General features: G+C 40.6%; 1 protein-coding gene across 2 annotated transcripts in view; it reads left to right on the top strand.

Moving 5' to 3' along the window:
• Nucleotides 1-12,410, top strand: part of Aoah (acyloxyacyl hydrolase) — a 204,380-nt gene that overhangs the window by 75,897 nt on the left and 116,073 nt on the right. Inside the window, exon 5 of one of the 2 annotated variants that reach the window (XM_034510444.2) lies at nucleotides 10,663-10,722. The exons of the other annotated variant lie outside the window; for it this stretch is intronic. Coding sequence (XP_034366335.1) covers nucleotides 10,663-10,722 — 60 coding nt within the window. The remainder of the gene's footprint in view (nucleotides 1-10,662; nucleotides 10,723-12,410) is intronic. 2 annotated transcript variants of the gene reach the window in all.

The raw sequence follows: 12,410 nt of genomic DNA, 5'->3' as shown, positions 1-12,410 counted from the left end.
AATAGAAAGTTTAGTGACAAAACATATGCCATGTTTTCTGTAGAACAGGAAACAGGGACTGCAAGATGCTATGTAAGCCTGAGTTTGATCCCTAGAACTCATGGTGGGAGGAGAAAACCAACTCCCAAAAGTTGTTATCTGTTACATGTGCACATGACACGTACATGTCTGCATTCATATACAGATATCTCTCTCTCTCTCTCTTTCTCTCTCTTTCTCTCTCTCTCTCTCTCTCTCTCTCTCTCTCTCTCTCTCTCTCTCTCACACACACACACACACACTGGTGCACACACAAACTGTACCCATATACATAGAATTCAACATTCTTTTTAAAGTCATGAAAGTGGGGAAGACAATCTCTAACAAAGTAGAATTCAATTGAACTGGTGGTTATATTACCTATTTTCTCATTGTTTGAGAGACTATAGCCTATCCTGGCAGAGAAGGCATGGCAGTGGGAGCACGAGGTAGCTTGTCATCTGTCATCAGTCAGGAAGCAGACAGAGATGCTGTTGCTTAGTAGGCTTTTCCCTTTTGCTTTAGTTAGGGACCATAGCCAATAAGAGTACACACCTTCACTCCTCAGTTAGACCTCTGAAAAGGTGTCCTCGCTGACACCCAGAGATGTGTCTTTCGGGTGATTCTAAGTATGGTCAGGTTGACAATATAGATTAACCATTAACCATTACAGTGGTATCAGCGGTAAAGTCAGTGAATAGTTGAAAAGGAGCAGGGTCGATAACGTGCTAAGTAAAATAGTTTTTAAGGCATTGCTTAAGGAAAGAAAGCAATAGCCATGATTAAATATGCCAGTGGTACTCATAGCTGTCTGTTCAGTACAACATGGGCAGGAAAGAAGCAAATATGGGTATTGATGAAATTTGTATGAAGATGAAGCATTGTGCATTGATGAGAGAGCACTTGAAAAGAAGTGGCCTTTTGTCTTATTTTTATATTCTCTTATCCTGGAAGCAAACAATGTGAATCTGACTTTCTATTTTCTATTTATCTTAAAGTTATAAATGCCTATCAAAGCTGGAAAATGTCAGAACATAAAACTTGGCTTTGCTGAAGCTAAATCCTAGTTATTGGCAAATAGTCACTGTGTGATACCATGGCACACAGGTGTAAATATACCTGCAAATTCCACCCAAAGGCCATGTTGCCTGAATGTGACGGAAACTCAAAAAATATGTGATGTCTTTCCTTCATATATCTACTTTTGGAAATCACCCCACATCTGGTTTTGTATTTTTTTGGTTGGCTGTTTCTAGTCTGTCTTAGTCATCTTGGGTTACCACTTGAGTTTTTTTTAAAAAAAAAAAAAAAAAAAAAAAAAAGCAACCTATGATTGTGTTTGTGTGTGTGTGTGTTTGTAAGTTTACAAAGAATAAGTTAAAACTATCATGTAAAAGTATTACACATTATAAATAACAGAAACCTTCTTCTCAGTTGTGGAATCCAGAAGTCACGTATCAATATGGCAGCTCAGAAGGGCTGGGTCTTACCATGCAGATTCCTTGTGTATCATCATGTCGGGGGTTGGGAGCGGGTGTGGAGAGAAAGGTAGCTTGATGGGATCTTCTTCAACACTGTTTCTTGTTGTTCTTTTAGAACAGGTGCTCCCTGTGTAGCCTAGGCTGGCCTCAAACTGATAATCCTCCCTCACCTACTATCTAAGGACTGGGATTACAGAGCTGAAACACCATGCCTTCTTATTGGATCACAAAGCCTCATGTCAGCTGCACCCTCATGACTTAATCATATCCACAGAGCCCCACCTCCAAATTAAAATAAGAATTTCAACCTGTGGATTAGAGGAGAGAGAACACAAGCATTCTGTTGCAGGAAGTATTAGAAAAATGGTGTGTCCAGCTAGCTCCCGGCCTGGTCGCCATGTTCCCGCTCTAAATTCCCACACTAATGGCAGCACCAGCTGGCCAGTGGTGCCAGCCCGGGGCCTACAAGATGTTGACATGGCTATTGCCACCACCAATCAGCTCCGTGGCCTCCAGCCCTCAAAACCCAGTGAATATCCGCCAACCTCATGCAGTAGATATAACAATTCCAGTATCTGATAGAAATAAGACTCTTAAGGTTTAAGATTAACCAAATAGATTTATATATCAGCAAATACTCAATCCACAAAATGCCCACACAATTAGAACTGTTTTCCCAAATATCTAACCTTGATAATAATAACTATCTTTGATAGCTAGAGACACAAGGGTAACATCTGTCTCCATCTGGCTTCTCCTCCTGTTCCTCTTCTGCTCCTCTGGTTTTTTCCCTCTTCCCGACTCCTAGCTCTGCCTACCTCTTCTCTGTCCAATGACAGAGATCCATTGCAAATACAATGGGCAGGAAAGTCCTGCCACATTCAGTATACTGAGGTGCCTTATGCTAGGGTTATCTATGTGCTTATCTCTCCAATGGGACATCGATGACCTTGAATACAGCATCTTCTGAATGTTGCACCACTTTAAAAGTAAACTAGTACATTGAATTCGATGTAAGGAATGACCTGTTCTCATATACTTTTAGAAAAAAATTTAGAGTAAATGAATGATCATTCCCCAATCCCCAAATCTCTTTTTTTCCAGCATGATCTTGACAATTAGAAAAAAAAAGAAAAAAAGTCAGCCATCTCAGTCATCATCACTTTTCATCCCAGGAACTTTCTCCTTTGTGAAAATCTGTCACCACTGTCAAAAATGTAAAGGGAACAAAAGCCATTTTGGGTACTTTTCAAATCTACTGCTGCTACGATTGATAGCACAGAACTGGATCACTAAAAATTGACACCGTAGAAACTTGTGCCTAACAACACTGTCTTTACTTCCTTCACTCTCATACTCCAGAATCTAGGTCTTTAACATCATGGAACACAAGAAGGATGAGTTAGAGACCTAATCTTGTCCAATTCACCAATGCTTTTATAGTGTCAAGGAGGAGAATATTGATGCCTAAAAATCCCTGTTCACTGTCTTCTCTTTATACTTTCCCTTTATAGTTGATGAGGCCAAGTGCTCTTGGACGAAACCTTTCAGTTAGGGAAATCCTCCACCTATATAATATCTATTCCCACAAAGCAATGCAAAATTGCAAACATAACACAGGCCACAACTCTCTAGGAAGGGATGTGGTTACCAGAGTTCCTAAACTTGCTTTTATTGTTTTGTTTTAGCTCACCTACTAACATCTCTCGGAGCAAATGAAAGCATGCATCATGTGCAAAGCAAGTCTGAATAGAATTTAGACTGTGTCCTTCATCATTTCTGTGACTTTGGATTAAAGATTTTATTCACTCAAAGTCTCAGCTCAACTCATATATAAAATAGAAATACTATCAGCACTACTTACCACTTCCCGTAGTGTATTCTGTCAACCTTGCCCCATACTAAAAAATCTTAGATGTCCCATTATGGCCCTAATAAACAGTTCATGAGACAACATAGCATAGATATATCTAGTAAATATCTTTAAGATGGGTCAGTTCAGTGACATAAGAAATGATTGGTGGACAGAAAGCTATGTTCCTTCCACACTCATCCATGTGCTTGCTGCCACATCTGCATTTGGGTCACAAGAATTTCTATGCCTGGTGCACGGCTTCTTGACAAAGGAAACCAAGCTTCTCCCTTGACTATGTGATCTTTTGCATTAGAGCCATCTTACTCCTTGGGAGTTGCATTTGACATTCACTGAGTTTTGATGAAACTTCGCTGATCCTGTTTTCTTGCTAGAGTTAAAATGTCAGGTAAAATTGTATTCTTGGAAAAGAGTATGGTGGTGGTGGGAAAGATGCTTGGGTATAGAAACCTGAGTGTCTATTGTGTCTTTTTCCACAGAAAGACACTCATTAAATTGTAAAATCTTCCTGTCTCTTTTTCCTCATTTGTAAAACATGGACTACAATACTGGTTTCTAAGTAGTTTCAGGATTATTGAAAAAACTCATGAGTTTACATAGGTTGACATACTCATTGTCATTCTTCCAGTGTATATTGGTATCATAACAATCCAAAATAAAAACCACAGTTGTCATTAGGACTGATGCCAGATTAATATCATGTATACTATCTTTTTCTTATCATCTCCAGTTTACAGAGGAAAAAATTACAGGGCAAGACACTAAAGTTACTTGTCCAAGATTCCCTAACTAGCCAGTGATGAGACACAAACTTACAATCACTGTCTGCTCCAAATTCATGCTAAATGTCAAGTAACAATGGAATCATAGCCTCTGATCAGTACGGTGTTTTTAGTTTCCACTGAAGATGTAAGCTTTGTCACCTCAGAGTTTATAGATTATACCATATGCTTTCCCTTCTGCTCCCATTCTTCTGTGTCTGGTCAGAATCTCAACAAGCTACCCTTCTGTCCAAGACACTGATGGTAGTGACCCTAAGCTCCTGCTCTTCTATTATCCAAAGTCCTCTTAGGTCAAGATCAAGTACTCTTACTGTACATCACACTGTACAGTACATCACGCTGGAGAGTGAGAGAAGCTGTAGTCATATTCTGAGGCTGCCGTAGCACACCAAGTAGCTTAAACACTGGGAGTTTTGTATCTCACAGTTCTAAAGACTAAAAGTCTATGATTTGAGTGTCAGCAGCATTAGCCTCCTGAGTAGAGTGGGACATGAGTCTCCTGTCCCTCTGTTCTAGAAATTTGCCTTCAAACTATGGTATTTTTTATAGAGAGATGGCATTCTCCCTCTGTCTTCATGCTGTCTGTCCTGTTTATGTCTTTTCTTCTCCACAGGTCCAAGTTATAAAAGCACCAGTAATATAGAAGGGCCAATTATACTCTAGTATGGCCTTATCTCATCTAAACGAATTCCATCTGCAATGACCCTGTTTCTATATAGTGCCATATTTTGGGATACTGAAAGATTAGGTCTTAAACATAGGAATTTAGGCTAAATGCAATCTTATTGACACCATCAATCAATAATCTCAACACCCTTTTGTCTGAAATCTTTGAGAGAGCTCTAATTTGGATTGATAACTAAATCATATTAGACAGTGTGTTTTAGCAAACACTAATGAGTGCCCTGATGGTGAAACAATGACTCTTCCTCTCACCTCTTACAAATCTTTGGTGTTCCAGGCCATGTTGCCCTTCTGTACTTTGCCAGCACTTGAGTGTAGACATCCAGCCTATATATCCATGGCTCTTTGAACCATATGCTCAATTTAAAAGATTATAGCTTTGTGAGTCTGTATGATGTTTTCCTCAGCAAACCAGGCATAATTTAAAGCTGGAGTGAGGAAACCAAATGAACAATATAAAGAGGATTTGAAAAGCTCTGACTGTACCTAACACCAGAATCAAGTAGATGCTCAAACTGAGAACCATATCCCTTGTTGCTGGTATAGAATCTACTTACATTGTCCAACAAACACTGTAGCTGGGTTGGAAGCAGCATCCTGGATCGCTTCCACAATTTTCCTATATGGCCACTTTCCATGCCCTGACTGTCCCTTCAACTATTCATTAGAATATGTATTCTACTCCAAAGTCTAATTTTTCAGACTATGAAAGAGCAGTCTTCCTACTTTATAAACAAAGACAGCATTCAAGAGTTACCAAGGGCACATAGCAATTATTTTTAGCTGTACTTACAGTGTGCTTGTCATTAGAACAATTAAACTAATCTACTTTCCTAAATGTCTCTAACTTTTCACATCATTTTATTTTTCCAGATGAAAAATGGACGTTTTATTAAATTTCTGTTTTATTTTGGCAAAAGTTTAGTTTGAGTTAGTAAGTATGAGAGGTTATGGCACTTTGATCTTTCTTCATTTTTAATTTTTAATTGCATTTTATAATATTTTATTTTGTGTGTATGGGTGTTTTATATGTCTGTGAACCATATGGGGCACCACGTGGGCAGTGAGGATTGAATTAAGGTCCCCTAGAAGAGCATCAAGTGCTCTTAACTGCTGACCCATCTCTCCAGGCCCATGGTTCTAACTTGGGTTTGTCATTAAACATGATATACTCTCTTTTTTTCAGAATGTATCTATTATTTAGTTTGGAAATTCTAATTTAATTACAGTTTTCCTTCCCTTTCCTCCCTGTGAACCTTCTCATATGTGCTTCCTTGATTCTTTTCAGATGTATGGCCTATTTTCACTAATTATTACTGCATGAATGCATGTATTGGTATGTACACACACACACACACACACACACACACACACACACACACACACACACATTCCTTGATATAACTTATATATATTTTAAATGTTACTTATATATATTTCAAGGCTGACCATTTGATACTGGACAACCAATTGGTGTGCTTTTCCCTGAAGAAGACTACCTCCTCTGATCCTAGCTTTCCTCTGTTGTTTATAGTTCTGTTATAGGCTTGATTTCTCATGTGCTTTTCTCCATCCAGTCTGGCATGTTCAATGGTGGCCTCCTTGTTCAGATCACTTTTGAGCAATCGTGTTGATAAGATTTTGTGGGGATGCTATTACTTTTCCCTGAAGAAGACTACCTCCTCTGATCCTAGCTTTCCTCTATTGTTTATAGTTCTGTTATAGGCTTGATTTCTCTGTAGTCCCCTTTGTTCCCCCACAGACTCTAACTTCAACTGTCCTGCCATCATACATAGTTTACGAACTACTTAAAATCTAAGAACCACTTGATATCTCCAGTTGCATCCATTTTCCTGCAAATAATACAAGTTTACTCTTTTATGGCTGAAAACATCTTATGTATTTCCTTCTTTATCCAATTCTCTGAGGGCTAGGTAGCCTGTTTCCACAGCTTAGTTGGTGTGAATCGTGCTGCAGAAGGTGCTCAAGCATCTCTGTGATGGGTTTGCCTTAGATTCCTTTGGCCAGGTACCCAGACTTGTATAGCTGGGTCAGATGGAAGGGCTGCTAAATTTCTATATGGAGCTCCAATGTGGCAGAACTAGCTTGTTTCCCACAGCAGTGTAGTTTCATTTGTTTTCCTAATGAGTGTCATTCTGACACCAGTGAGATAGGATATCAATGCTGTTTTAATTTGCATTTCCCCAGTGGTTAAGGCTAGTGAGCACTGTTAAAGCTTTTATTGGCCATTTGGGTTTTTTTTTTTTTTTTTTTTTTTTTTTTTTTATTCTTTTTAAACTACCAATTTATACCTTTAGCTTATTGGTGACTAGGTAGTTTGTTTTCTTATTGATTGTGTTTTTTGAGGGCTCTCTGTAGTCTACATATTCTCTATCAGATTTAAAGCTAGAAAAGTTTTTCCACCATCCTGCAGGCTATCTCTCAGTCAGCTATTTCCTTTGCAGTACAGAAGCTTTTCAGTTTCATGCAGAACTATTTATCGACTTTTTAGGCAACTAGACTTCATTCAGAAATCTGTTGCCTGTGTCTATATCTTGAAGAGTTTTTCCTCTAACAGTTTAAAACCTTTACTGTTGCATTAAGACCCATCTGCAGTTGAGTTCTGTACAGGGTAGGAGGTGTGCATAGTTTAATTCTTCTACATCCATTGTCATGTAAACAATTGTCCCAGAGCCATTTACTGATGAAGCAGTCTTTACTCCAATCCGTATTTTTTGGCATCTTTGTTAAAATCGGGTGGTTGTATCTACATAGGGTTATATCCAAAACTTCTATTCCATTATGTTTCTGCCAGCACCATCTTATTTTTGTTGCAGAATAACTTGAGATCAGGTATAGAGATACCTCTGGCAGTATTATTTTGTTCATGATCATTTTATTATTCAAGGTCTTTTGGTTTTCCATATAAATTTTAAGATTTTCCCCTATATTTGTGTATAATGACTTTTGGATTTTGATGGAGATACCATTGAACCTACAGACTATTTTTGGCAGTATAACTTACACAATATTAAGTATTCCAATCTTGGATTATGGGAGGCCTTTCTATCTTCTAGCGTCTATTGTTTTTCCTTTGGTAGTTTGAAGTTTTTATTATAAAGGTCTTTCACATCCTTGGGTAGGGAAAGTAGAACTAATATAAGATCTGGAGACCAGTGGGTAGGGTTGTTAGTGACTTCTGGGGATGAGGGCTTCATTTCCTTCAGTGCTGTAGGCACTGATGAGTTCGTTACCTTTGCTTCAGTCAATAACCTCCCACCCAAGTGCGGTCAAGAGCCTCTAGTTAAACTAAGTGGGTTTAATCAAAAGAAAGAACATAGAAGAAGAAAACACTTGACAGGAGAAAGAGCTTTATTGGGGAGATTTAGCACAGAAGGGAGAGAGAAAGAGGGGAATGGGGTGAAAGTGATTAAAATTCACTCTATAAAAGTATAAAGCTATCAAACAACAAAAAAAATTAAATCAAATAACATGATGTCTCCAGGCTGTTCTGGGCATGTGCCTAGGGTTCTTTTCTGATTCATCTTTCCTTCCTCTGAAGTTGCCAAAGATAGCAATTCTCTCTAATTCTCTCTCCATTTTCTTTCCTCTCCCTTTCCCTCTCTTTCTCCCTCTCCCTCTCCTTCCCTCCTTCCTTCCTTCCCCCTTCCCTCCCTCCCTCTTTCCCTCCCCTCTCTCTTTTCCCTCTCCCTCTTCCCATCTCTCCTTCTCCCTTCCTATCTCTCTCTTTCCTCTTTATCTCCCTTCCTGCCCTTCTCCTTCCCCCACATCTCTCTGTTACAGAGAGTACAGTCAACATAAAAGTTTTCTTTTGGGTTTTATTGCAATATCTTTTGAACACCTGAATGTGAATGAGATGCTGTGTTGGGCCCTGTAGATGTTTAAAGGGACCTCGGCATGCAAGGGAATCCACCCCAGATGAAAGCTGGGCACGTGGGGAAAACAGCCTGAAAGACTCATGTGTAGAGAATGAGCTTGAGGCTAACAAGAGCCAGTAAAAAAAAAAAGAAATCAACATGCAGATCTGGTGTCTGTTATTCTGGACACACCACAGGGGATGACTTTAAACAAAGGTATAATTTCCAGGGTCTTCCAGGATTCCTAGACAAAGCCCAAGGGAACTCAGTGAGGTTAGTTCTTAGTAGCTATCCTCTAATCAGTCTTTCTGTCAGAGAGATCACTGCTATCAGTTCTATTAACCCTGCTTTCCACAAACAGAAATGGACAGTGGGTATGGCATTGGCAGCCAGCATAGAGAGGTGTGCTATATGGCACCATCACACTAACGCCTTAGCCAACCGATCACAAGCAGGTTAGGATGTTCTATAAGGCTCAATGGCCAGAGGAATGGCAGAGAACATGCTCCGTGCCTTGATGTTTGGGGTTTTGTTTGTTTGTTTTAGTGCACAGGAGCCCTTTAGTTTTCTAAGAAGCATACCATGTGCCAAGTTTCTGGCCACCAAGACCAGTTAGAGGATGGCATCTTTCTTCAAGTCATTCCTGTGTACTCTTAGCTACCCACCAGCCTGCTGCCTTTGACCTAAGGCACATGCTTGGTGTCCTTTGAACTCAAACCAAAGGAACATGAGATTTCAGATAGATACCAGTGGGGTGGGGTGAGGGTAAGGGTGGGGTTCAGTGTCCACCCTTAGAGGATGAATGGAACTGGCTTCTTTGAGAAGCTCCTTCTAGAAGGTTCACTCTGACTCCAGTTCAAACTGGAACTCATCTTACTCCTCTCCCGCCACCCCACACGCAGGCCCACACTGAAGAAAAGGAATTTATAGGAACAACAGAAAAAAGTTAAAGCGGGACCCACTTTCTGAATATCTGTTAAAATGCCAAGGCCCATATCTCCCATGAGGCTTTGCTCTTGCTATTGCTTCCATCTCAGAAGTCTCCTTTTTCCATATATGGTCACTGCTTCAAGACAAGGATAACCTTATCAGTGACTTACTCATGCTTCAGATGGGATACAAGGAAGGGTAAGAAATGAAGCCCAATGAATGTGTTAGTTACTGAGCAGGAGATTTTAGAGCTACTCAACAATGGGCCAAGGATGGGAACATTGGGGCTGGCACATGTACACTGAGTATGGGATAATATTCCTAGGAAGCAGTGTTTAGGGCAATCCTTTCCCACACCTCAAGTTGTACCTCTCTGCCTCCTACAAATACAGCGGTCCTTTAGAATTTTTCATAACCATCTTTCTGACCATGAGTTAATTCTTTATATTTGCAGTGTATGTATGTATACATCAAAGGTGCACAAATGCTTTAGAAATGGATGGAAGGGAACAGCAAGTATAGAACCAGGAAAGGAGTAGGTAAGTGGTAGGTGGAATTTGTTCACGTAGCATTGGTTGCATCTGCAGTGCTACAAGATTCCACAGGGCTGTTGATGCTCTGCTGGGGACAGAAGTTGCAGAGGGACAGAATCACTCAGGCATGTCACTGCACCATGGCTCTCAGGGAGCAGAGGTTTAGGATGAGTGTCTGCCAGCTCTCCTTACTGACCTGGAGCCACTTTCTCTGCTTTAGTGCATTTGCCTTCTGCTAGTGCAATAGTCGCATCTCTCTACTGCACAGGGGAATGTTTGCAAGATAATTAGCATAGCAAATGGTGTAAAGTCTTAATGAGGGCACCTGGTAAAAGAAATTGCCTTTCTATAAATTATGTTATCAAAAATTAGTGGGGCGACTCATTTACTGCTCATTTGTAGCCCATGATTGGAATTTTAGAAAAGATGTGTAAGTCGCCAGTGAGATAGGACTTACGGTGTGACCTCATTCTGCTTCCATAGGAGGCCTGGGAGTCTGCATTGAAGAAGGCGAGACAAGTCCTCAGGAGCTCCTCCAGCATGGTAAGCAAGCAGTTGGTAGCAGGCCAGCCCTTCCCCCTGCCTGCTCTGTTCTCACAGGCGCTGCTCACATACTCCAAAAGCCAGAGGATTCTCTGGACAAATCCCAGTGATACTGTGATTGCTTTGGACAGAAATAGGAGCATGAGCTCATTTCCATTTGTTCTCTTGCCCCACTGCCTTCACTCTGTGGCAGGCAAGATCAGCCCCAGGACTGACATTCAGGGCTGGCTCCTCTGTAGGAACTGTCATGTGTTTGGTGGCATCAAACACTATCAAACACTGTCTCGTCCCGATTGTCTACCCAGTGCTTGGCAGCAGCACTATCTATCCCTCCCCTGCTGTGATGACCAGAGATGTCTCATGACATCGCCAAGTTGAGAACCCGTGCTTTCTGACAGACGGTTGTAATGAATGTTACGGCATCGTCTCTTCTACTCTCTAAAGCACAGTAGTATCAGGCCGTGCTTCACACTGAGCCTCAGGCTTCCCGGCTGTGGGATTAGGACAATGATAGCCTCTTCCGTAAAGGGACTAATGGAACTTATATATTCAAAGCAGCTGCTGTCCTGCCGAGGACTTCGGAGTCAGCACCCAGCACCACCACTGCCATTTGCCCTTTTTGTAATGACTCTCAACAGACAGAATGTTTAGCAAGAATCAGCCAGTTAAGTGTTTGACTTAGGCTCCTTGTCTAAGGAACTGTTGGAATCCTGCCTCAGCAATCACTCCTTCAATTCTTGTAAGTGGGGCAAGTCAGTCCCAGTTGAAAGGGAAGCAGGAAAGTAGGCTGGCTGCTGAGGCTGGCGACAGCACTCAGCAGCTGTGAGAGGCGCAGACCCTGCCATTGTCTCCTCCCTGCTGGTTTATCTCATCATTCACCATCAGGCAATGTGTCCAAGTGTTATCGATTTAGCAACAGAGAAACAAAGGGGAGGGAAATCACTTACCTCATAGCTGACCAGACTCAGCAAGTAAAAATTATAAGATGCCGCAGTTAAGTTTAAATAATAATCAATTTTATTCTATATGTCCCATGCAGTATGTCCATATGACAACCTACAGAGGTCCTACGAGTTTTGATATGCAAAACTGATCTAAGTTAAATGGTAACACAGAGACATTTCTACATAACTGACTAATCAATTATGATGTCAGCTTTGTCACTCACTGCCTAATTCACAGAATAATTAAAGATTGGTAGTCGCCAGTTCATCTAGTCTTCACAATATGTTGACTAAGAAGCTGAAACACTACAAAATCCCCATGGCCAGCACCTTCAGAGATCTGAGCAGAATAGAGAAGACAAGTTTGTCTTTTGTTCCTCTGAGTGAAGACTTATTTTAAGGCATTGTTTATTTCACTAGCACAAACTGCCTTGGCACGAACTCAAAGGCTAATTAGGATTTTACATTTTTTAAAAATTTCTGTCACCAGATTTGAAAGCATAATTGGTAAGACAGAAGTCTAATTTCAAAAAGCCAAAAAAAAAATCTATTGAATGTTTCAACAATTAAGAAAACATCCTAGAAGCATCTCCCTGAGTATTTCCACTCCAGATTAAAATTATGAAGGAAAACAAGTATGAGTGCCTTTGACTGTCTGCTCGGGGGATATTGGCTCTAATTAATTCTACATGATGGCTAGTGTAACTGCAGACCTACTAGACATGACCCAGAGAGCAATGTGGA

This window comes from Arvicanthis niloticus, chromosome 8 (assembly GCF_011762505.2).
Source record: "Arvicanthis niloticus isolate mArvNil1 chromosome 8, mArvNil1.pat.X, whole genome shotgun sequence".
Classification (NCBI taxonomy): domain Eukaryota; kingdom Metazoa; phylum Chordata; class Mammalia; order Rodentia; family Muridae; genus Arvicanthis; species Arvicanthis niloticus.
Note: the sequence above shows the minus strand (reverse complement) of the source record. Positions and strands in the feature narration are given on the sequence as shown.